A 26,633-nucleotide genomic window follows, 5' to 3' on the forward strand; every position below is an offset into this window, starting at 1 on the left:
GAATTCCATGAGCTTTATTTTAAAAGAAGAATGAAATTTGGAGCACAAGTGGATTTCAAGTTATCGCTAATCAAAGTTTGCATTGGAAATGAAGAATTTATACAAACACTAATAAGGAAGTTTTATTAAAAGCTTTGACAGTGGCTAGAAATTACTAACGGGAAACCATTTGTTTGCTACTAAGAAGTATATCTCAAGGAAAATAGTTATATTCATATGAATTAACTTTTCCATTTTTCGACCGAGGATTTAACCTGAGATCATGAAAGAGAGAATAGAACGCAACAAGTAATTGAAAAAATAATCCAAACTCTTTGAAAAAAAATTATTTATCACTAGTACAGCAAAAGGTAGACCAGAGCAATTAAGGACTTGTAAGGAATCTCTAAATACGCCGTCTCTTCGGCGAAGCTCGGAACATTTTGCACGCAAATTACGCGAGATGATCTTGCTGAATATCGTTGCGAACTGTAGCTGCCTGCAAAGCACTAGACGCACCGGGTTATCATTTTTGTCGATGTAATCCAAATAGTAAGACCATGAATTGAATCGTTTTGAATAAAAACAAAAATATACATATGTTCATTTATCTCCCAAATAAGGTTACTGCATATGTGGTGAAAAAATGTAAGAATCATCAAGCTTTTACTTTTGAGACAATATAAAATATACCAAACCACAGGTTTAACCCTTTAGCACCTAAACCGCCCGAGACCGCCCTTCCTATTTCACACTGAACCGCCCTGAACCGCCCGTGCGTTTTACCTGCGCTATAGTATCTCTTGTGAATGATTTGCCGTGCTAATATTGCGTGTGCATGCTGTATAGGTTGGCTGCTGTATAAATCCGCATAGAAAAGTGTATGCTCCTATTGAGTATTTTCGAGAAAAAACGATTGACACGCAACGGTGTGTAGCAAGTTCCAGACTGTTGCGCAGTCGATCTCAGCAAAGATGGCTGCGTCCACGTCCCGGAAAACCACTTACTCCGCCGAAGAAGCTCGGGCGTTGCTATATGATGAAGAGTTCATCAAAACGTTGGATATCACACAGAGTGACATCGAAGTCGATATCGACGATTCAGATGTGAGTTGGAATTAATTTTTGTCATATTTTATCCTAGATTTTGCGAAAATTTTAGTTATATTTTCATTCTGTCAGTAATACTTTACATTTTTTTGAAGGCTTGGGACTGGGGTGGCTGAAACCTGAACTTTTGCTTTTAGTTCTATTCCTTCTCGCTCTGCAGACGATTTTTATAATGTTTTGATCTTATTTACGTATATTTTATGTGTATTTTAGAGCAAATAGCAGTTCATCTTCGCATGTAAATAAAGTTTGAGAGTTGTATTTATTATGATGATTTTATTTTGAATGTTTTGATTGATTCTGAACTGTGACTGACACTGTGTTTGTGATTGTTTGACTTATTGACATTGTTTTTTTTTCTTCAGGAAGACGACAGCGATGGAGTTACCGTTGACGAACCTGTCGAATACCAAGGACATGATGAGGATACTGGTGATGATGATGAAACTGATGATGGTGATGGAGGGGCTTTCATTGACGTGAACGACAATCCTGACAACGCGGATGCGCCACAAGTTCGTCAGGTACCAGGACAGCGCCGAATGTCAAACCCACCGGATGGATGGTCCAACAACATTCCAGATGTCAACTTGGGTGCCTACGGGGAAAATAGCGGACCGAAATGCAATCTTCCGTATGATGCTCCAGAACTAGACTATCTAAAGTGTGTGATAGGGGAGGATTTCTTTGAGATGTTAGCTAGAAACACAAACATAAATGCAGCTACAAAGAAACCCCCAGTAGATGCCGACAACAATGACGAATACGCCTCTTCAGATCCTGCATGGACCCCAACCAATGACAAGGAAATGATGGCCTTTGTTGCAATCAACACACTCATGGGTATAACAAGGACAGCTGAATACAATGATTGCTGGTCACAAGATCAGGCCCTCAGAAATGAGTACATTTCAAAGTTGATGACCAAAAACCGCTACGAGAAACTATGTCAATATCTCCATTGCAGTAATGTCCGCGAACGGCATGAGGAAGATGATAAAATTCACAAGGTTAGGGATTTTGTAAATGTTCTGCAAGATAATTTCTCAAGCATGTTTGTGCCAGGACAGACCCTCTCGGTGGATGAAGCGATGATCAAATATAATGGGAGGTTGGCATGGAAACAATACATGCCAAAAAAGCCAACGAAATGGGGCATCAAACTATGGTGCCTGTGTGACTCGAAGACAGGATACTGCCTTACCTTCCAAGTGTACACAGGCAGGGGAATGGACGCTGAACTTGTTCAACAATTTGGCCTGGGGTATACGGTGGTGATGGGGCTACTGAACCAGTATCTGTTACGGAATCACATTGTCTACGCTGACAACTTCTTTTCATCTCTGCCCCTCGTTGAAGACCTCCTTCAGGCAGACACTTATTACTGCGGTACCCTCCGAAAGGATCGCGTTGGTATCCCACGTGAGCTACAACAAGTTCGGCTAGAAAAGTATGACAACGTGAAGTGGGCCAGGAACGCGGTTACAGTCACAAGATGGAAGGACAAGAGGGACGTGTATCTGATCTCCACGAACAACGATGGGTCTGATGGGCAGAAGTCACGTACAAAGTTTCGCAGAGATGAGAGGATCTCAATCCCAACGGTCATTCAGGATTACAACGCTGAGATGGGCGGTGTTGATCACGCTGATCAACTAAGAAGCTATTACAATGTTGGCCGGACGGGAAGAAGGTGGTGGAAGTACCTCATGTGGGGCCTCCTCAACATTGCCATGGTGAATGCATACATTCTGTGGGAACTTTCAACGAGACCGCATCCCTCAAATTGCAGGAGTTGGTCCCTGAAAGCGTTCAAGTTGGCCCTCATCCATCAGCTTGGGGATGGATTTTCTTCTCGTAAGCGTCGTTCAAGTGCTGATGGTGATCGTCCCATTGAAAAGGTGGTGGCAAAGGATGTCATCATTGGTCACAGTCTTGTGGCATTCGGCGACAGGAAGAAAGTCTGCATGCAGTGTAAGAAGGCTGGGAGGAAAGCCCCAAGTGGTGAAAGTGTTCAGACAAAGTTTGGGTGCACGGGATGCAGACTGAATCTATGCAAAAACCCGTGTTTCAACGAGTGGCATAACATCGTTTAGACAGTATCTTTTTCGGAATGCTTGAACATTTGTAAACTGAATGATTTTGAACGTTTAGAATAGAGTCATATTTATAAGGCACATTATGTTTGTGTTTGTACATGTATTTGGTTGTTTGTTTGTGTGTTTGTTTATTTGTTGTTTATTTGTTTGTTTATTTGTTTGTTTGTTTATTTGTTTGTGCATTTGTTTGTTTGTGAATGTATGTGTGTGTTTGTATAAGAGGAAAGGAGACCAAAGTTTCTCCCATAGTGTAATTCAGCAGATTTTAATCTTCATTTATGTCATAATTACTTTTTTCAGTACTTCCGGGAAAAGTCTTGACTGAAGACTAATGCATTGTTTATCTTTCGTAGTATGTATACATATATTGACAAATATTTGTTTCAAATTTGAACCATGATTGATTCAAAAGGTCATCTTCACTTCTAATAATCAATCATCTATTCTGAAGATGATTATGTAGATGGTATCATTGCAAATATATAGTTTTTCTTCTTTTTGTTGACTATCCAAAGGTCAAAGGTCAACATTCGTACATCTGATTGATCTCTGCTATGTACCATTCTGTTCAGCAGGTCCTATGCTACAAAATAAATATAACTTGTAATGAACGAAAGTGAATGTATAAGAAACTGTTTCAATTTGTTTGGAACAATGCCTACTTATTACCAGTTTTATTGTTTCCTCCAGTGAGAGATTGCCCATTATGCATATAATCTGTAGGTGCTAAAGGGTTAATCTAATATGGATAAGCATACGTACACACGATCGTTGACTGTCCAAAATTCAGCAAATGAACACTTAGACTTTAATGGCGATTTAAACCATTAAGGCGATATTTTGAAGACAAATACCTGATTACATCATATTTGAAGAATTCCATGAGCTTTATTTTAAAAGAAGAATGAAATTTGGAGCACAAGTGGATTTCAAGTTATCGCTAATCAAAGTTTGCATTGGAAATGAAGAATTTATACAAACACTAATTATGAAGTTTTATTAAAAGCTTTGACATTGGCTAGAAATTACTAACGGGAAACCATTTGTTTGCTACTAAGAAGTATATCTCAAGGAAAATAGTTATATTCATATGAATTTACTTGTCCATTTTTCGACCGAGGATTTAACCTGAGATCATGAAAGAGAGAATAGAACGCAACAAGTAATTGAAGAAATAACCCAAACTCTTTCACCAAATAAACACTTAGACTTAAATGGCGATTTAAACCATTAGGCCGAGATTTTGAAGACAAATACCTGATTACATTTTTTTGAAGAATTCCATGAGCTTTATTTTAAAAGAAGAATGAAATTTGGAGCACAAGTGGATTTCAAGTTATCGCTAATCAAAGTTTGCATTGGAAATGAAGAATTTATACAAACACTAATTATGAAGTTTTATTAAAAGCTTTGACAGTGGCTAGAAATTACTAACGGGAAACCATTTGTTTGCTACTAAGAAGTATATCTCAAGGAAAATAGTTGTATTCATATGAATTTACTTTTCCATTTTTCGACCGAGGATTTAACCTGAGATCATGAAAGAGAGAATAGAACGCAACAAGTAATTGAAAAAATAACCCAAACTCTTTGAAAAAAAATTATTTATCACTAGTACAGCAAAAGGTAGACCAGAGCAATTAAGGACTTGTAAGGAATCTCTAAATACGCCGTCTCTTCGGCGAAGCTTGGAACATTTTGCACGCAAATTACGCGAGATGATCTTGCTGAATATCGTTGCGAACTGTAGCTGCCTGCAAAGCACTAGACGCACCGGGTTATCATTTTTGTCGATGTAATCCAAATAGTAAGACCATGAATTGAATCGTTTCGAATAAAAACAAAAAAATATATATGTTCATTTATCTCCCAAATAAGGTTACTGCATATGTGGTGAAAAAATGTAAGAATCATCAAGCTTTTACTTTTGAGACAATATAAAATATACCAAACCACAGGTTTAATCTAATATGGATAAGCATACGTACACACGATCGTTGACTGTCCAAAATTCAGCAAATGAACACTTAGACTTTAATGGCGATTTAAACCATTAAGGCGATATTTTGAAGACAAATACCTGATTACATCATATTTGAAGAATTCCATGAGCTTTATTTTAAAAGAAGAATGAAATTTGGAGCACAAGTGGATTTCAAGTTATCGCTAATCAAAGTTTGCATTGGAAATGAAGAATTTATACAAACACTAATTATGAAGTTTTATTAAAAGCTTTGACATTGGCTAGAAATTACTAACGGGAAACCATTTGTTTGCTACTAAGAAGTATATCTCAAGGAAAATAGTTATATTCATATGAATTTACTTTTCCATTTTTCGACCGAGGATTTAACCTGAGATCATGAAAGAGAGAATAGAACGCAACAAGTAATTGAAGAAATAACCCAAACTCTTTCACCAAATAAACACTTAGACTTAAATGGCGATTTAAACCATTAGGCCGAGATTTTGAAGACAAATACCTGATTACATTTTTTTGAAGAATTCCATGAGCTTTATTTTAAAAGAAGAATGAAATTTGGAGCACAAGTGGATTTCAAGTTATCGCTAATCAAAGTTTGCATTGGAAATGAAGAATTTATACAAACACTAATTATGAAGTTTTATTAAAAGCTTTGACAGTGGCTAGAAATTACTAACGGGAAACCATTTGTTTGCTACTAAGAAGTATATCTCAAGGAAAATAGTTATATTCATATGAATTAACTTTTCCATTTTTCGACCGAGGATTTAACCTGAGATCATGAAAGAGAGAATAGAACGCAACAAGTAATTGAAAAAATAATCCAAACTCTTTGAAAAAAAATTATTTATCACTAGTACAGCAAAAGGTAGACCAGAGCAATTAAGGACTTGTAAGGAATCTCTAAATACGCCGTCTCTTCGGCGAAGCTCGGAACATTTTGCACGCAAATTACGCGAGATGATCTTGCTGAATATCGTTGCGAACTGTAGCTGCCTGCAAAGCACTAGACGCACCGGGTTATCATTTTTGTCGATGTAATCCAAATAGTAAGACCATGAATTGAATCGTTTTGAATAAAAACAAAAATATACATATGTTCATTTATCTCCCAAATAAGGTTACTGCATATGTGGTGAAAAAATGTAAGAATCATCAAGCTTTTACTTTTGAGACAATATAAAATATACCAAACCACAGGTTTAATCTAATATGGATAAGCATACGTACACACGATCGTTGACTGTCCAAAATTCAGCAAATGAACACTTAGACTTTAATGGCGATTTAAACCATTAAGGCGATATTTTGAAGACAAATACCTGATTACATCATATTTGAAGAATTCCATGAGCTTTATTTTAAAAGAAGAATGAAATTTGGAGCACAAGTGGATTTCAAGTTATCGCTAATCAAAGTTTGCATTGGAAATGAAGAATTTATACAAACACTAATTATGAAGTTTTATTAAAAGCTTTGACATTGGCTAGAAATTACTAACGGGAAACCATTTGTTTGCTACTAAGAAGTATATCTCAAGGAAAATAGTTATATTCATATGAATTTACTTGTCCATTTTTCGACCGAGGATTTAACCTGAGATCATGAAAGAGAGAATAGAACGCAACAAGTAATTGAAGAAATAACCCAAACTCTTTCACCAAATAAACACTTAGACTTAAATGGCGATTTAAACCATTAGGCCGAGATTTTGAAGACAAATACCTGATTACATTTTTTTGAAAAATTCCATGAGCTTTATTTTAAAAGAAGAATGAAATTTGGAGCACAAGTGGATTTCAAGTTATCGCTAATCAAAGTTTGCATTGGAAATGAAGAATTTATACAAACACTAATTATGAAGTTTTATTAAAAGCTTTGACAGTGGCTAGAAATTACTAACGGGAAACCATTTGTTTGCTACTAAGAAGTATATCTCAAGGAAAATAGTTGTATTCATATGAATTTACTTTTCCATTTTTCGACCGAGGATTTAACCTGAGATCATGAAAGAGAGAATAGAACGCAACAAGTAATTGAAAAAATAACCCAAACTCTTTGAAAAAAAATTATTTATCACTAGTACAGCAAAAGGTAGACCAGAGCAATTAAGGACTTGTAAGGAATCTCTAAATACGCCGTCTCTTCGGCGAAGCTTGGAACATTTTGCACGCAAATTACGCGAGATGATCTTGCTGAATATCGTTGCGAACTGTAGCTGCCTGCAAAGCACTAGACGCACCGGGTTATCATTTTTGTCGATGTAATCCAAATAGTAAGACCATGAATTGAATCGTTTTGAATAAAAACAAAAAAATATATATGTTCATTTATCTCCCAAATAAGGTTACTGCATATGTGGTGAAAAAATGTAAGAATCATCAAGCTTTTACTTTTGAGACAATATAAAATATACCAAACCACAGGTTTAATCTAATATGGATAAGCATACGTACACACGATCGTTGACTGTCCAAAATTCAGCAAATGAACACTTAGACTTTAATGGCGATTTAAACCATTAAGGCGAGATTTTGAAGACAAATACCTGATTACATCATATTTGAAGAATTCCATGAGCTTTATTTTAAAAGAAGAATGAAATTTGGAGCACAAGTGGATTTCAAGTTATCGCTAATCAAAGTTTGCATTGGAAATGAAGAATTTATACAAACACTAATTATGAAGTTTTATTAAAAGCTTTGACATTGGCTAGAAATTACTAACGGGAAACCATTTGTTTGCTACTAAGAAGTATATCTCAAGGAAAATAGTTATATTCATATGAATTTACTTTTCCATTTTTCGACCGAGGATTTAACCTGAGATCATGAAAGAGAGAATAGAACGCAACAAGTAATTGAAGAAATAACCCAAACTCTTTCACCAAATAAACACTTAGACTTAAATGGCGATTTAAACCATTAGGCCGAGATTTTGAAGACAAATACCTGATTACATTTTTTTGAAGAATTCCATGAGCTTTATTTTAAAAGAAGAATGAAATTTGGAGCACAAGTGGATTTCAAGTTATCGCTAATCAAAGTTTGCATTGGAAATGAAGAATTTATACAAACACTAATTATGAAGTTTTATTAAAAGCTTTGACAGTGGCTAGAAATTACTAACGGGAAACCATTTGTTTGCTACTAAGAAGTATATCTCAAGGAAAATAGTTATATTCATATGAATTAACTTTTCCATTTTTCGACCGAGGATTTAACCTGAGATCATGAAAGAGAGAATAGAACGCAACAAGTAATTGAAAAAATAATCCAAACTCTTTGAAAAAAAATTATTTATCACTAGTACAGCAAAAGGTAGACCAGAGCAATTAAGGACTTGTAAGGAATCTCTAAATACGCCGTCTCTTCGGCGAAGCTCGGAACATTTTGCACGCAAATTACGCGAGATGATCTTGCTGAATATCGTTGCGAACTGTAGCTGCCTGCAAAGCACTAGACGCACCGGGTTATCATTTTTGTCGATGTAATCCAAATAGTAAGACCATGAATTGAATCGTTTTGAATAAAAACAAAAATATACATATGTTCATTTATCTCCCAAATAAGGTTACTGCATATGTGGTGAAAAAATGTAAGAATCATCAAGCTTTTACTTTTGAGACAATATAAAATATACCAAACCACAGGTTTAATCTAATATGGATAAGCATACGTACACACGATCGTTGACTGTCCAAAATTCAGCAAATGAACACTTAGACTTTAATGGCGATTTAAACCATTAAGGCGATATTTTGAAGACAAATACCTGATTACATCATATTTGAAGAATTCCATGAGCTTTATTTTAAAAGAAGAATGAAATTTGGAGCACAAGTGGATTTCAAGTTATCGCTAATCAAAGTTTGCATTGGAAATGAAGAATTTATACAAACACTAATTATGAAGTTTTATTAAAAGCTTTGACATTGGCTAGAAATTACTAACGGGAAACCATTTGTTTGCTACTAAGAAGTATATCTCAAGGAAAATAGTTATATTCATATGAATTTACTTGTCCATTTTTCGACCGAGGATTTAACCTGAGATCATGAAAGAGAGAATAGAACGCAACAAGTAATTGAAGAAATAACCCAAACTCTTTCACCAAATAAACACTTAGACTTAAATGGCGATTTAAACCATTAGGCCGAGATTTTGAAGACAAATACCTGATTACATTTTTTTGAAAAATTCCATGAGCTTTATTTTAAAAGAAGAATGAAATTTGGAGCACAAGTGGATTTCAAGTTATCGCTAATCAAAGTTTGCATTGGAAATGAAGAATTTATACAAACACTAATTATGAAGTTTTATTAAAAGCTTTGACAGTGGCTAGAAATTACTAACGGGAAACCATTTGTTTGCTACTAAGAAGTATATCTCAAGGAAAATAGTTGTATTCATATGAATTTACTTTTCCATTTTTCGACCGAGGATTTAACCTGAGATCATGAAAGAGAGAATAGAACGCAACAAGTAATTGAAAAAATAACCCAAACTCTTTGAAAAAAAATTATTTATCACTAGTACAGCAAAAGGTAGACCAGAGCAATTAAGGACTTGTAAGGAATCTCTAAATACGCCGTCTCTTCGGCGAAGCTTGGAACATTTTGCACGCAAATTACGCGAGATGATCTTGCTGAATATCGTTGCGAACTGTAGCTGCCTGCAAAGCACTAGACGCACCGGGTTATCATTTTTGTCGATGTAATCCAAATAGTAAGACCATGAATTGAATCGTTTTGAATAAAAACAAAAAAATATATATGTTCATTTATCTCCCAAATAAGGTTACTGCATATGTGGTGAAAAAATGTAAGAATCATCAAGCTTTTACTTTTGAGACAATATAAAATATACCAAACCACAGGTTTAATCTAATATGGATAAGCATACGTACACACGATCGTTGACTGTCCAAAATTCAGCAAATGAACACTTAGACTTTAATGGCGATTTAAACCATTAAGGCGAGATTTTGAAGACAAATACCTGATTACATCATATTTGAAGAATTCCATGAGCTTTATTTTAAAAGAAGAATGAAATTTGGAGCACAAGTGGATTTCAAGTTATCGCTAATCAAAGTTTGCATTGGAAATGAAGAATTTATACAAACACTAATTATGAAGTTTTATTAAAAGCTTTGACATTGGCTAGAAATTACTAACGGGAAACCATTTGTTTGCTACTAAGAAGTATATCTCAAGGAAAATAGTTATATTCATATGAATTTACTTTTCCATTTTTCGACCGAGGATTTAACCTGAGATCATGAAAGAGAGAATAGAACGCAACAAGTAATTGAAGAAATAATCCAAACTCTTTCACCAAATAAACACTTAGACTTAAATGGCGATTTAAACCATTAAGGCGAGATTTTGAAGACAAATACCTGATTACATTTTTTTGAAGAATTCCATGAGCTTTATTTTAAAAGAAGAATGAAATTTGGAGCACAAGTGGATTTCAAGTTATCGCTAATCAAAGTTTGCATTGAAAATGAAGAATTTATACAAACACTAATTACGAAGTTTTATTAAAAGCTTTGACAGTGGCTAGAAATTACTAACGGGAAACCATTTGTTTGCTACTAAGAAGTATATCTCAAGGAAAATAGTTATATTCATATGAATTTACTTTTCCATTTTTCGACCGAGGATTTAACCTGAGATCATGAAAGAGAGAATAGAACGCAACAAGTAATTGAAAAAATAACCCAAACTCTTTGAAAAAAAATTATTTATCACTAGTACAGCAAAAGGTAGACCAGAGCAATTAAGGACTTGTAAGGAATCTCTAAATACGCCGTCTCTTCGGCGAAGCTCGGAACATTTTGCACGCAAATTACGCGAGATGATCTTGCTGAATATCGTTGCGAACTGTAGCTGCCTGCAAAGCACTAGACGCCCTGGGTTATCATTTTTGTCGATATAATCCAAATAGTAAGACCATGAATTGGATCGTTTTGAATAAAAACAAAAGGATATATATGTTCATTGATCTCCCAAATAAGGTTACTGCATATGTGGTGAAAAAATGTAAGAATCATCAAGCTTTTACTTTTGAGACAAGATAAAATATACCAAACCACAGGTTTAATCTAATATGGATAAGCATACGTACACACGATCGCTGACTGTCCAAAATTCAGCAAATGAACACTTAGACTTTACTTGCAATTTAAACCATTAAGGCGATATTTTGAAGACAAATACCTGATTACATCATATTTGAAGAATTCCATGAGCTTTATTTTAAAAGAAGAATGAAATTTGGGGCACAAGTGGATTTCAAGTTATCGCTAATCAAAGTTTGCATTGGAAATGAAGAATTTATACAAACACTAATTATGAAGTTTTATTAAAAGCTTTGACATTGGCTAGAAATTACTAACGGGAAACCATTTGTTTGCTACTAAGAAGTATATCTCAAGGAAAATAGTTATATTCATATGAATTTACTTGTCCATTTTTCGACCGAGGATTTAACCTGAGATCATGAAAGAGAGAATAGAACGCAACAAGTAATTGAAGAAATAACCCAAACTCTTTCACCAAATAAACACTTAGACTTAAATGGCGATTTAAACCATTAGGCCGAGATTTTGAAGACAAATACCTGATTACATTTTTTTGAAGAATTCCATGAGCTTTATTTTAAAAGAAGAATGAAATTTGGAGCACAAGTGGATTTCAAGTTATCGCTAATCAAAGTTTGCATTGGAAATGAAGAATTTATACAAACACTAATTATGAAGTTTTATTAAAAGCTTTGACAGTGGCTAGAAATTACTAACGGGAAACCATTTGTTTGCTACTAAGAAGTATATCTCAAGGAAAATAGTTATATTCATATGAATTAACTTTTCCATTTTTCGACCGAGGATTTAACCTGAGATCATGAAAGAGAGAATAGAACGCAACAAGTAATTGAAAAAATAATCCAAACTCTTTGAAAAAAAATTATTTATCACTAGTACAGCAAAAGGTAGACCAGAGCAATTAAGGACTTGTAAGGAATCTCTAAATACGCCGTCTCTTCGGCGAAGCTCGGAACATTTTGCACGCAAATTACGCGAGATGATCTTGCTGAATATCGTTGCGAACTGTAGCTGCCTGCAAAGCACTAGACGCACCGGGTTATCATTTTTGTCGATGTAATCCAAATAGTAAGACCATGAATTGAATCGTTTTGAATAAAAACAAAAATATATATATGTTCATTTATCTCCAAAATAAGGTTACTGCATATGTGGTGAAAAAATGTAAGAATCATCAAGCTTTTACTTTTGAGACAATATAAAATATACCAAACCACAGGTTTAATCTAATATGGATAAGCATACGTACACACGATCGTTGACTGTCCAAAATTCAGCAAATGAACACTTAGACTTTAATGGCGATTTAAACCATTAAGGCGAGATTTTGAAGACAAATACCTGATTACATCATATTTGAAGAATTCCATGAGCTTTATTTTAAAAGAAGAATGAAATTTGGAGCACAAGTGGATTTCAAGTTATCGCTAATCAAAGTTTGCATTGGAAATGAAGAATTTATACAAACACTAATTATGAAGTTTTATTAAAAGCTTTGACATTGGCTAGAAATTACTAACGGGAAACCATTTGTTTGCTACTAAGAAGTATATCTCAAGGAAAATAGTTATATTCATATGAATTTACTTTTCCATTTTTCGACCGAGGATTTAACCTGAGATCATGAAAGAGAGAATAGAACGCAACAAGTAATTGAAGAAATAATCCAAACTCTTTCACCAAATAAACACTTAGACTTAAATGGCGATTTAAACCATTAAGGCGAGATTTTGAAGACAAATACCTGATTACATTTTTTTGAAGAATTCCATGAGCTTTATTTTAAAAGAAGAATGAAATTTGGAGCACAAGTGGATTTCAAGTTATCGCTAATCAAAGTTTGCATTGAAAATGAAGAATTTATACAAACACTAATTACGAAGTTTTATTAAAAGCTTTGACAGTGGCTAGAAATTACTAACGGGAAACCATTTGTTTGCTACTAAGAAGTATATCTCAAGGAAAATAGTTATATTCATATGAATTTACTTTTCCATTTTTCGACCGAGGATTTAACCTGAGATCATGAAAGAGAGAATAGAACGCAACAAGTAATTGAAAAAATAACCCAAACTCTTTGAAAAAAAATTATTTATCACTAGTACAGCAAAAGGTAGACCAGAGCAATTAAGGACTTGTAAGGAATCTCTAAATACGCCGTCTCTTCGGCGAAGCTCGGAACATTTTGCACGCAAATTACGCGAGATGATCTTGCTGAATATCGTTGCGAACTGTAGCTGCCTGCAAAGCACTAGACGCCCTGGGTTATCATTTTTGTCGATATAATCCAAATAGTAAGACCATGAATTGGATCGTTTTGAATAAAAACAAAAGGATATATATGTTCATTGATCTCCCAAATAAGGTTACTGCATATGTGGTGAAAAAATGTAAGAATCATCAAGCTTTTACTTTTGAGACAAGATAAAATATACCAAACCACAGGTTTAATCTAATATGGATAAGCATACGTACACACGATCGCTGACTGTCCAAAATTCAGCAAATGAACACTTAGACTTTACTTGCAATTTAAACCATTAAGGCGATATTTTGAAGACAAATACCTGATTACATCATATTTGAAGAATTCCATGAGCTTTATTTTAAAAGAAGAATGAAATTTGGAGCACAAGTGGATTTCAAGTTATCGCTAATCAAAGTTTGCATTGAAAATGAAGAATTTATACAAACACTAATTACGAAGTTTTATTAAAAGCTTTGACAGTGGCTAGAAATTACTAACGGGAAACCATTTGTTTGCTACTAAGAAGTATATCTCAAGGAAAATAGTTATATTCATATGAATTTACTTTTCCATTTTTCGACCGAGGATTTAACCTGAGATCATGAAAGAGAGAATAGAACGCAACAAGTAATTGAAAAAATAACCCAAACTCTTTGAAAAAAAATTATTTATCACTAGTACAGCAAAAGGTAGACCAGAGCAATTAAGGACTTGTAAGGAATCTCTAAATACGCCGTCTCTTCGGCGAAGCTCGGAACATTTTGCACGCAAATTACGCGAGATGATCTTGCTGAATATCGTTGCGAACTGTAGCTGCCTGCAAAGCACTAGACGCCCTGGGTTATCATTTTTGTCGATATAATCCAAATAGTAAGACCATGAATTGGATCGTTTTGAATAAAAACAAAAGGATATATATGTTCATTGATCTCCCAAATAAGGTTACTGCATATGTGGTGAAAAAATGTAAGAATCATCAAGCTTTTACTTTTGAGACAAGATAAAATATACCAAACCACAGGTTTAATCTAATATGGATAAGCATACGTACACACGATCGCTGACTGTCCAAAATTCAGCAAATGAACACTTAGACTTTACTTGCAATTTAAACCATTAAGGCGATATTTTGAAGACAAATACCTGATTACATCATATTTGAAGAATTCCATGAGCTTTATTTTAAAAGAAGAATGAAATTTGGGGCACAAGTGGATTTCAAGTTATCGCTAATCAAAGTTTGCATTGGAAATGAAGAATTTATACAAACACTAATTATGAAGTTTTATTAAAAGCTTTGACATTGGCTAGAAATTACTAACGGGAAACCATTTGTTTGCTACTAAGAAGTATATCTCAAGGAAAATAGTTATATTCATATGAATTTACTTGTCCATTTTTCGACCGAGGATTTAACCTGAGATCATGAAAGAGAGAATAGAACGCAACAAGTAATTGAAGAAATAACCCAAACTCTTTCACCAAATAAACACTTAGACTTAAATGGCGATTTAAACCATTAGGCCGAGATTTTGAAGACAAATACCTGATTACATTTTTTTGAAGAATTCCATGAGCTTTATTTTAAAAGAAGAATGAAATTTGGAGCACAAGTGGATTTCAAGTTATCGCTAATCAAAGTTTGCATTGGAAATGAAGAATTTATACAAACACTAATTATGAAGTTTTATTAAAAGCTTTGACAGTGGCTAGAAATTACTAACGGGAAACCATTTGTTTGCTACTAAGAAGTATATCTCAAGGAAAATAGTTATATTCATATGAATTAACTTTTCCATTTTTCGACCGAGGATTTAACCTGAGATCATGAAAGAGAGAATAGAACGCAACAAGTAATTGAAAAAATAATCCAAACTCTTTGAAAAAAAATTATTTATCACTAGTACAGCAAAAGGTAGACCAGAGCAATTAAGGACTTGTAAGGAATCTCTAAATACGCCGTCTCTTCGGCGAAGCTCGGAACATTTTGCACGCAAATTACGCGAGATGATCTTGCTGAATATCGTTGCGAACTGTAGCTGCCTGCAAAGCACTAGACGCACCGGGTTATCATTTTTGTCGATGTAATCCAAATAGTAAGACCATGAATTGAATCGTTTTGAATAAAAACAAAAATATATATATGTTCATTTATCTCCCAAATAAGGTTACTGCATATGTGGTGAAAAAATGTAAGAATCATCAAGCTTTTACTTTTGAGACAATATAAAATATACCAAACCACAGGTTTAATCTAATATGGATAAGCATACGTACACACGATCGTTGACTGTCCAAAATTCAGCAAATGAACACTTAGACTTTAATGGCGATTTAAACCATTAAGGCGAGATTTTGAAGACAAATACCTGATTACATCATATTTGAAGAATTCCATGAGCTTTATTTTAAAAGAAGAATGAAATTTGGAGCACAAGTGGATTTCAAGTTATCGCTAATCAAAGTTTGCATTGGAAATGAAGAATTTATACAAACACTAATTATGAAGTTTTATTAAAAGCTTTGACATTGGCTAGAAATTACTAACGGGAAACCATTTGTTTGCTACTAAGAAGTATATCTCAAGGAAAATAGTTATATTCATATGAATTTACTTTTCCATTTTTCGACCGAGGATTTAACCTGAGATCATGAAAGAGAGAATAGAACGCAACAAGTAATTGAAGAAATAATCCAAACTCTTTCACCAAATAAACACTTAGACTTAAATGGCGATTTAAACCATTAAGGCGAGATTTTGAAGACAAATACCTGATTACATTTTTTTGAAGAATTCCATGAGCTTTATTTTAAAAGAAGAATGAAATTTGGAGCACAAGTGGATTTCAAGTTATCGCTAATCAAAGTTTGCATTGAAAATGAAGAATTTATACAAACACTAATTACGAAGTTTTATTAAAAGCTTTGACAGTGGCTAGAAATTACTAACGGGAAACCATTTGTTTGCTACTAAGAAGTATATCTCAAGGAAAATAGTTATATTCATATGAATTTACTTTTCCATTTTTCGACCGAGGATTTAACCTGAGATCATGAAAGAGAGAATAGAACGCAACAAGTAATTGAAAAAATAACCCAAACTCTTTGAAAAAAAATTATTTATCACTAGTACAGCAAAAGGTAGACCAGAGCAATTAAGGACTTGTAAGGAATCTCTAAATACGCCGTCTCTTCGGCGAAGCTCGGAACATTTTGCACGCAAATTACGCGAGATGATCTTGCTGAATATCGTTGCGAACTGTAGCTGCCTGCAAAGCACTAGACGCCCTGGGTTATCATTTTTGTCGATATAATCCAAATAGTAAGACCATGAATTGGATCGTTTTGAATAAAAACAAAAGGATATATATGTTCATTGATCTCCCAAATAAGGTTACTGCATATGTGGTGAAAAAATGTAAGAATCATCAAGCTTTTACTTTTGAGACAAGATAAAATATACCAAACCACAGGTTTAATCTAATATGGATAAGCATACGTACACACGATCGCTGACTGTCCAAAATTCAGCAAATGAACACTTAGACTTTACTTGCAATTTAAACCATTAAGGCGATATTTTGAAGACAAATACCTGATTACATCATATTTGAAGAATTCCATGAGCTTTATTTTAAAAGAAGAATGAAATTTGGGGCACAAGTGGATTTCAAGTTATCGCTAATCAAAGTTTGCATTGGAAATGAAGAATTTATACAAACACTAATTATGAAGTTTTATTAAAAGCTTTGACATTGGCTAGAAATTACTAACGGGAAACCATTTGTTTGCTACTAAGAAGTATATCTCAAGGAAAATAGTTATATTCATATGAATTTACTTGTCCATTTTTCGACCGAGGATTTAACCTGAGATCATGAAAGAGAGAATAGAACGCAACAAGTAATTGAAGAAATAACCCAAACTCTTTCACCAAATAAACACTTAGACTTAAATGGCGATTTAAACCATTAGGCCGAGATTTTGAAGACAAATACCTGATTACATTTTTTTGAAGAATTCCATGAGCTTTATTTTAAAAGAAGAATGAAATTTGGAGCACAAGTGGATTTCAAGTTATCGCTAATCAAAGTTTGCATTGGAAATGAAGAATTTATACAAACACTAATTATGAAGTTTTATTAAAAGCTTTGACAGTGGCTAGAAATTACTAACGGGAAACCATTTGTTTGCTACTAAGAAGTATATCTCAAGGAAAATAGTTATATTCATATGAATTAACTTTTCCATTTTTCGACCGAGGATTTAACCTGAGATCATGAAAGAGAGAATAGAACGCAACAAGTAATTGAAAAAATAATCCAAACTCTTTGAAAAAAAATTATTTATCACTAGTACAGCAAAAGGTAGACCAGAGCAATTAAGGACTTGTAAGGAATCTCTAAATACGCCGTCTCTTCGGCGAAGCTCGGAACATTTTGCACGCAAATTACGCGAGATGATCTTGCTGAATATCGTTGCGAACTGTAGCTGCCTGCAAAGCACTAGACGCACCGGGTTATCATTTTTGTCGATGTAATCCAAATAGTAAGACCATGAATTGAATCGTTTTGAATAAAAACAAAAATATATATATGTTCATTTATCTCCCAAATAAGGTTACTGCATATGTGGTGAAAAAATGTAAGAATCATCAAGCTTTTACTTTTGAGACAATATAAAATATACCAAACCACAGGTTTAATCTAATATGGATAAGCATACGTACACACGATCGTTGACTGTCCAAAATTCAGCAAATGAACACTTAGACTTTAATGGCGATTTAAACCATTAAGGCGAGATTTTGAAGACAAATACCTGATTACATCATATTTGAAGAATTCCATGAGCTTTATTTTAAAAGAAGAATGAAATTTGGAGCACAAGTGGATTTCAAGTTATCGCTAATCAAAGTTTGCATTGGAAATGAAGAATTTATACAAACACTAATTATGAAGTTTTATTAAAAGCTTTGACATTGGCTAGAAATTACTAACGGGAAACCATTTGTTTGCTACTAAGAAGTATATCTCAAGGAAAATAGTTATATTCATATGAATTTACTTTTCCATTTTTCGACCGAGGATTTAACCTGAGATCATGAAAGAGAGAATAGAACGCAACAAGTAATTGAAGAAATAATCCAAACTCTTTCACCAAATAAACACTTAGACTTAAATGGCGATTGAAACCATTAAGGCGAGATTTTGAAGACAAATACCTGATTACATTTTTTTTAAGAATTCCATGAGCTTTATTTTAAAAGAAGAATGAAATTTGGAGCACAAGTGGATTTCAAGTTATCGCTAATCAAAGTTTGCATTGAAAATGAAGAATTTATACAAACACTAATTACGAAGTTTTATTAAAAGCTTTGACAGTGGCTAGAAATTACTAACGGGAAACCATTTGTTTGCTACTAAGAAGTATATCTCAAGGAAAATAGTTATATTCATATGAATTTACTTTTCCATTTTTCGACCGAGGATTTAACCTGAGATCATGAAAGAGAGAATAGAACGCAACAAGTAATTGAAAAAATAACCCAAACTCTTTGAAAAAAAATTATTTATCACTAGTACAGCAAAAGGTAGACCAGAGCAATTAAGGACTTGTAAGGAATCTCTAAATACGCCGTCTCTTCGGCGAAGCTCGGAACATTTTGCACGCAAATTACGCGAGATGATCTTGCTGAATATCGTTGCGAACTGTAGCTGCCTGCAAAGCACTAGACGCCCTGGGTTATCATTTTTGTCGATATAATCCAAATAGTAAGACCATGGGCCCGTTTCATAAAACATTTGCCGCAGCGGCAACTACCATTTTCTGCGGCAAATCTGTGTTTCTGCGGCAAATCTTAAAACAGCGTCAAGTTTCCGTTTCATAAAACTTTGCCGCAGATACTTTCTGCGGCAAATGACAATTTCAGCGGCAATATTTGACGCAGCTCAAGGAGCTGCGGCAAATGACAATTTCTGCGGCAAATTTGACGCAGCTATTTGAGCTGCGTCAAATATTGCCGCATAAATAGCTTTTTCATCAAAATACCAACAATTTTGAGGGCCTAAGAGCCATATTGGTCAATTTTTTGATGATTTTGATTTGATAAATTGCTTTTTGTCATTCTAAATAGAAAATACATGTATTTTTACTCATTGACAAATAAAAAGTAGATATTTATTGAATCATCATTCATTCTTTTTAAAGTCAAATTTATTTCAATAAATAGATACAGAGGGAACATTCATTGTGTTCCTGCAAATTTACACTTTCAAAAAAGCTTTCCTTTATCCTGTAAAAGAATGAACAAATGATGTCTCATTTTGTAAAAGATGTTTCCTCATTGGCTTTTGAGTTTCAATTAAAATTCATTTCATAAGTGCTGTTGTTGCTGCTGCTGTTGGTTTTTGCTGATGTGTTTGTTGAAACTCTTGCTGAAGTTGTGGTTGCTGTTAATGTTCCCGGAGTGGTTGTTGGACATCTTGATGTTGTTGAGGTTGCCGGTGTGGTTTTTGCACCTCCTGCAGAAATTGTTTATGCTGCTATTGTTGTTGCTGTTGGTCAATGCTGTCGTTACATCTCCTGTGTGGTTGCTGCTGTTTTTGCTCCTGCTGCTGTTCATGTGATTGAAGTACCTGAAATAGAAATTAGTTTATAATGCATATAAGCAAGATACCAAAGTTATTCCTAATTTCATTTTCATTGTTAACCCTTAATAGACTGGGGGGGGGGGGGGGTGGAGGCACCTTTCGATACTTTGCAAGATTTCTCCAAATGGACAAGATCCTCACGCGCCCCCCGGGATGATCTACCAGAATAGCCTAACCTAGTAAGGTTTATTAACAGGATTTTGTACTCATTACATTCAGTTGATTTTGCATCAACTCAATTCATCAAATGAATGTAAAGGGTCTACCAGTAAAAAAAATTATGTGAGCTTCTTTGGGTAATCTACCTGAGTCCTATTACTCCTTTACTGACAAATTAATAATTAAAAATATGATGAAGTGAATAACTAGCATCTATGTCTTTGCAGTAATTTGACATGTTGCATCTTAGGTGGTAGTGGTGGGGGTCAATAATTATAGAAATGCAGAATATTCATGTACCACTTTGGCAAGAGAAAGCAAGTCACATTATCTACCAATGATTGATATTGGTTTGTTGTTTTTGCAGCTGTAAAAGAAATATCATATATTAATTTAACACCTTGAACTTAGAGTTTAATTCTAAAATATGGACTGGATTCTTGACGAAGAGCAAATCAAGAAGACAAAAATCATTCAAATTGTTATCATGTGACATACTTCCTATGCCAAAGTGAATCAGAATTATAATCAAGAGTGTTTAACTTACAGGTAAAATCACATTTCTAGGCTCTTTGTATGGCTCTCCAAACCCTTCAGTCGTTGATTTTGGCATGGCTTTCTGATACTATCTTGTGTCTTTCTGGAAATGTGGACAAAGCCTCACCTGAAGGAAATAATTAAATTGAAATTTTCAAAAAAAGATTGGCACTTTTTTTTCTCACATGTATACATTGCATGTATATCAAAAGAAAATAAGAGGAAACGTCATTTGACTACTAAGTTTTTATCATGGGGGGGGGGGGGTAAAGGGATCAAGATGGGTTAATATGATGAACAAAAATGCAAACATGCAACAATAGATAATATATAAGGAATCTCTGGTTGAGAAACATCACTTCATATGCTATGCAATTGTTCCTCATAATTTATCTTGCACACACATGTACACGTAGTGAGGATGGGTGAGGGAGAGAGAGCGAGCGTTGTCATCGTACATGCAAAAAGTATTAAATCCATCACTGGTGTATAGATGAGGGGGCAATGCCCCCCCCCCCCCAATGTTTCATGACCAAGAAAAAAAAAAGGGAATGGGAAAGGGTGAAATAGTCTATTATTTTCTGATTACGTCAAAATCTTTCTAAAAATTTGATTTCTGTATTTAAAAGTTCAACAATTTTGCTCACTCCCTTCGCTCTCTTGCATCTTTGGAGAACTTTTGTTCCATCCGCCATATTTAGCCCTCTCAAAATATTTGGCTCATTACGCCACTGAAATCCATTGTAAGAATTTTATATTTTAATGTAAACCTAATCTAACCCTAATAAGACTGCCAGGGTATTTTGGAGGCAGGGAAGATGGGCAGAAGGGGGGTGGGGGCCCTCAAGATCTTGACCGTTAATTGCGCAATTGTGAAAAAATGCAACATGCCTGTCACAGATGAAAAAATTGTATATTTGATCGTTCTAAAATTATTTAAATTTATTTGTAATTAATAAATTTTACTTATTCATGCATGAAATTAGAATTTGGCTGGAAATCTATAAACAAAGCCCTTGAAGTGTTTTTTTTTTGTTCAGACACATAAACGTTGAATGATATCAAATTCCATTCATCTGTATTTTTTTTTTCTGAAGTATTTCTTTGGTTTTTTTTACTTTTTTTTTATATTGTTGACAAAATTTTCTGATCATAAGCAACTTGAAAGTAATTGATTTTAATCAGTAAAAATAAAAATTACCGGTATGATACAATTATGAATTTTGGCTAGAAACAGAATTTGCATTGGATTTGTTCATGAAATCACATTTTAAAGCAATTCTGACATGTACTTACACAACGTTGCGTAATTACAGAACCGGGTACCCATGTGTCACAAATTTTGTCTGAAAACTCATGAATCTTTAAAAAAAAGGCATATAATGACGCGGCACCATCTTTCACGTTGTGGATTTATCGCGAAAAATTTTGAGCCCCCCCCCCACCGCCTTTTTAGGGTTAAATCAGATTGCACATCATGATGGGTTTTACTGATATTCATTCTGCAACCCATATTTCAAAGACTATCCATCATATCTGACATTGATTTTTACCTGTGGCTGCATGTTAGTCTCTGCTTTTCTACAACTGTGGCCAAATATTCTGCAACAAGTTCATTAGATGGGCCCTTGGCATTTTTCTTATTGTAGGAGACCGGCAAGCCCTGGCTTTGAAGTTCCTGGTCTATCCTTCTCCAGCTGCAATATCTGGTCAGTTGAGGACTTGGGGGCTTTGTGTCAGGAGTGGTCTTGGTAGTGGCGGTGGCAATGGTGATGGCAGTGGCAGAAGCAGACTTGGTGGTGGTGGCATTAGTAGCAATGATGGTGGTGGCAGCAGTGGTGGTGGTGACTGCAATTGCAGCATTGTTGATGGTGGTATACGCCTCATCACGACCAACATTTGCTCCTGCTGCCATCTATTATGTTTTAAGTAGAATAAACATTAAAACATTTGATTATTAACACATCAACTTCAGAACACTAGTATATTGATAATAAAACTTGTAGATATAGCAGTCAAAGCATAAAATGGACTTCCACAGAAGAGTACATGTACCTTCTTCCAATAGAATTTCAGACCACCTTGAGGATGTTATGCTCAAAGCAAGGTTTTTATTTGACAACATTGGTCAAAGAGGAACATGGATTTAAATATCAGAATATAACTCGCATCATTGGTTGATCAATAGTACTGTACAATACCCCATTCAGATATACGTTGACCAATTATTTCTTGTTGAAACACATATGTTTTTGTTATCAATCTTGTAGGGTATAGAGAGCATGCTGATTCTATAGCTATCAGTGTTGTGTACCGAGGACGGCCTCGGGACCAGTTTGCGTCCTCGGCCTCGAAGCCTGATGTCTCGGCCTCGGTCGCTCTGTCTTGATGTCTCGGCTCCGAGGCCTGACAAATGCAGTCATTTCCAGCACATAAATTGTGTCCATCATCAACGCAATGTGAATTTCTAATGCACACACTATTATTAGATCTAGATTCCACATCACCACCCCCCCTCTCTATAGATTATATATACCGGTAATATATATATATTTTGCCTGTTTTTTTAATTTATTCTATTTATTTATTTTCAATTTTTTACATTCATTTATTCATTTTTTTTTTCTTGAGGGGGGGTCAATGGTCAATTGAATTCAACAAAAAACATGCAAATTTTTTTAGCGGTCTCTGTCTCGGCTGACCCAGCCTAGGATACAACACTAAAAGTTATGCATTTAGATATGATTCACACATAGAAGTGTTGTATTGTCTAAATTTAAAAAAAAAATGGTCTATTGAGAGACACATTCCTAACGTCGATGCATAAACTGTAAGCTCAAAAAAGCAAAAGTAGCCCCGGTATCGATCTGCCATTTTGTTTTCAGTTTTGAAAGCAGGAGAACGGAAGCGACATAACTTTCGCCTTTTTTGAGCTTACACTTTATGCATCGACGATAGTATTGTGTCTCGATAGATCTTCATCCATGTAATAGAGGCAAGTGCATAATTTTCCCCCTTTAATTTGGGGTGATATGGTGACCACAATTCTACCCCATTTGTCTGCCAACTAGCCCAGGAGCTGTCCGTGTATTGGGCTGCAGCCCGTAGAGCGGGCCGCAGTTGCCTGGGTTACTCGAAATCTATCACAAAATCAGATTTTGTATAGAGTCTAGATCTAGAAGTACTTAGATCCTCTAAAAAAGGCCCAAATTTTTGCTAACTGACTCACAGACACAGCTTTCAAAAAAAATTTTTTTTGCCTTTTTGTATTATTACTGTCTGGCCACCAAACTGTTTATACTCGCAAGCCACCCATCCCCCCCTGAAAACTATAAGAAAAACAATCCCTCACAGTTACAAAGTACAATATTTGTGACAGTCACCCCCCCCCAAAAAAAAAAAAAAAAAAAAAAAAACATGCCAAAGCCGAGGCCAAACATGAGCGTGAACACCAATCAACACCCATCAATGCTCCTCGAGACTTGACTGTATTTTTGTCGCCCACAACAACCTAAGTCACAAAAAAATAAAGGCTCACTCTCACACAGCTGTTCACATATCGCACTGAATTAGGTAATTAAAGACTAAAGTCAGAAAGAAAGACAGATGCAACTCATTCGAGCTCCACCCCACACACATCAACACTACTGCCGTGTACTACGCCGAAGCTCCGGGATAGCGACCACTCGGCATCTCGATGATGCCTCCACGATATCCCCGGGCAAAATGCATGTTTACCTCGTAGAAAACGATGGAAATATGATATGTATTATCAATGTCATTCTTTCGGAAGTGATTTATTTATTACTTTATCAAATGATGTAATAATTGAATAAATACAATAATTAGAAAGTACTTACATCTCCGATTCAAATTTTACTTCAATTCTGTCACCATCAAAATTTTATCGCAGACGACGTGTGTGAAGAAAAAAACCGGCTGTTAGCTGCAAATCAGGCTCGTTCACGAACTATTTTTCATTTATTTATTTTTATTTACGATAACAAGTTGTTATTGCTTTTATGAAACGGATATTTGCAACTATGACAAGTTGCCATTGCAATAACAAGATTTGTCATAGATATGGGAGATGTTACAGTTGCAAGTCAAAAGTTTTATGAAACGGGCCCCATGAATTGGATCGTTTTGAATAAAAACAAAAGGATATATATGTTCATTGATCTCCCAAATAAGGTTACTGCATATGTGGTGAAAAAATGTAAGAATCATCAAGCTTTTACTTTTGAGACAAGATAAAATATACCAAACCACAGGTTTAATCTAATATGGATAAGCATACGTACACACGATCGCTGACTGTCCAAAATTCAGCAAATGAACACTTAGACTTTACTTGCAATTTAAACCATTAAGGCGATATTTTGAAGACAAATACCTGATTACATCATATTTGAAGAATTCCATGAGCTTTATTTTAAAAGAAGAATGAAATTTGGAGCACAAGTGGATTTCAAGTTATCGCTAATCAAAGTTTGCATTGGAAATGAAGAATTTATACAAACACTAATTATGAAGTTTTATTAAAAGCTTTGACATTGGCTAGAAATTACTAACGGGAAACCATTTGTTTGCTACTAAGAAGTATATCTCAAGGAAAATAGTTATATTCATATGAATTTACTTGTCCATTTTTCGACCGAGGATTTAACCTGAGATCATGAAAGAGAGAATAGAACGCAACAAGTAATTGAAGAAATAACCCAAACTCTTTCACCAAATAAACACTTAGACTTAAATGGCGATTTAAACCATTAGGCCGAGATTTTGAAGACAAATACCTGATTACATTTTTTTGAAGAATTCCATGAGCTTTATTTTAAAAGAAGAATGAAATTTGGAGCACAAGTGGATTTCAAGTTATCGCTAATCAAAGTTTGCATTGGAAATGAAGAATTTATACAAACACTAATTATGAAGTTTTATTAAAAGCTTTGACATTGGCTAGAAATTACTAACGGGAAACCATTTGTTTGCTACTAAGAAGTATATCTCAAGGAAAATAGTTATATTCATATGAATTTACTTGTCCATTTTTCGACCGAGGATTTAACCTGAGATCATGAAAGAGAGAATAGAACGCAACAAGTAATTGAAGAAATAACCCAAACTCTTTCACCAAATAAACACTTAGACTTAAATGGCGATTTAAACCATTAGGCCGAGATTTTGAAGACAAATACCTGATTACATTTTTTTGAAGAATTCCATGAGCTTTATTTTAAAAGAAGAATGAAATTTGGAGCACAAGTGGATTTCAAGTTATCGCTAATCAAAGTTTGCATTGGAAATGAAGAATTTATACAAACACTAATTATGAAGTTTTATTAAAAGCTTTGACAGTGGCTAGAAATTACTAACGGGAAACCATTTGTTTGCTACTAAGAAGTATATCTCAAGGAAAATAGTTATATTCATATGAATTAACTTTTCCATTTTTCGACCGAGGATTTAACCTGAGATCATGAAAGAGAGAATAGAACGCAACAAGTAATTGAAAAAATAATCCAAACTCTTTGAAAAAAAATTATTTATCACTAGTACAGCAAAAGGTAGACCAGAGCAATTAAGGACTTGTAAGGAATCTCTAAATACGCCGTCTCTTCGGCGAAGCTCGGAACATTTTGCACGCAAATTACGCGAGATGATCTTGCTGAATATCGTTGCGAACTGTAGCTGCCTGCAAAGCACTAGACGCACCGGGTTATCATTTTTGTCGATGTAATCCAAATAGTA

General features: G+C 34.5%; 2 protein-coding genes across 2 annotated transcripts; one reads left to right on the plus strand and one right to left on the minus strand.

The window, feature by feature from the left end:
• The first annotated feature begins 1,377 nt into the window (after positions 1-1,377).
• On the plus strand, positions 1,378-5,901 carry LOC135158127 (piggyBac transposable element-derived protein 4-like). Its single transcript, XM_064115426.1, has one exon. The coding sequence runs from the start codon at positions 1,631-1,633 to the stop codon at positions 3,182-3,184; it is 1,554 nt and encodes a 517-aa protein (XP_063971496.1). The 5' UTR covers positions 1,378-1,630; the 3' UTR covers positions 3,185-5,901.
• Positions 5,902-16,318: 10,417 nt separating this feature from the next.
• On the minus strand, positions 16,319-24,810 carry LOC129262585 (uncharacterized). Its single transcript, XM_064115425.1, has 4 exons — positions 24,740-24,810; positions 22,433-22,794; positions 20,890-21,006; positions 16,319-20,168 (listed from the first exon to the last, which is right to left on the minus strand). Exons 2-3 carry the CDS (start codon positions 22,792-22,794, stop codon positions 21,003-21,005), a joined length of 366 nt encoding a protein of 121 aa, XP_063971495.1. The 5' UTR covers positions 24,740-24,810; the 3' UTR covers positions 16,319-20,168; positions 20,890-21,002.
• Positions 24,811-26,633: the final 1,823 nt, after the last annotated feature.

This window comes from Lytechinus pictus, unplaced genomic scaffold (assembly GCF_037042905.1).
Source record: "Lytechinus pictus isolate F3 Inbred unplaced genomic scaffold, Lp3.0 scaffold_44, whole genome shotgun sequence".
NCBI lineage: Eukaryota > Metazoa > Echinodermata > Echinoidea > Temnopleuroida > Toxopneustidae > Lytechinus > Lytechinus pictus.

Bases quoted from the DNA above. Each gene is read 5' to 3' on its own strand.
- LOC135158127 (XM_064115426.1), top strand. From the start codon at position 1,631: ATGTCAAACCCACCGGATGGATGGTCCAACAACATTCCAGATGTCAAC.
- LOC129262585 (XM_064115425.1), bottom strand. From the start codon at position 22,794: ATGGCAGCAGGAGCAAATGTTGGTCGTGATGAGGCGTATACCACCATC.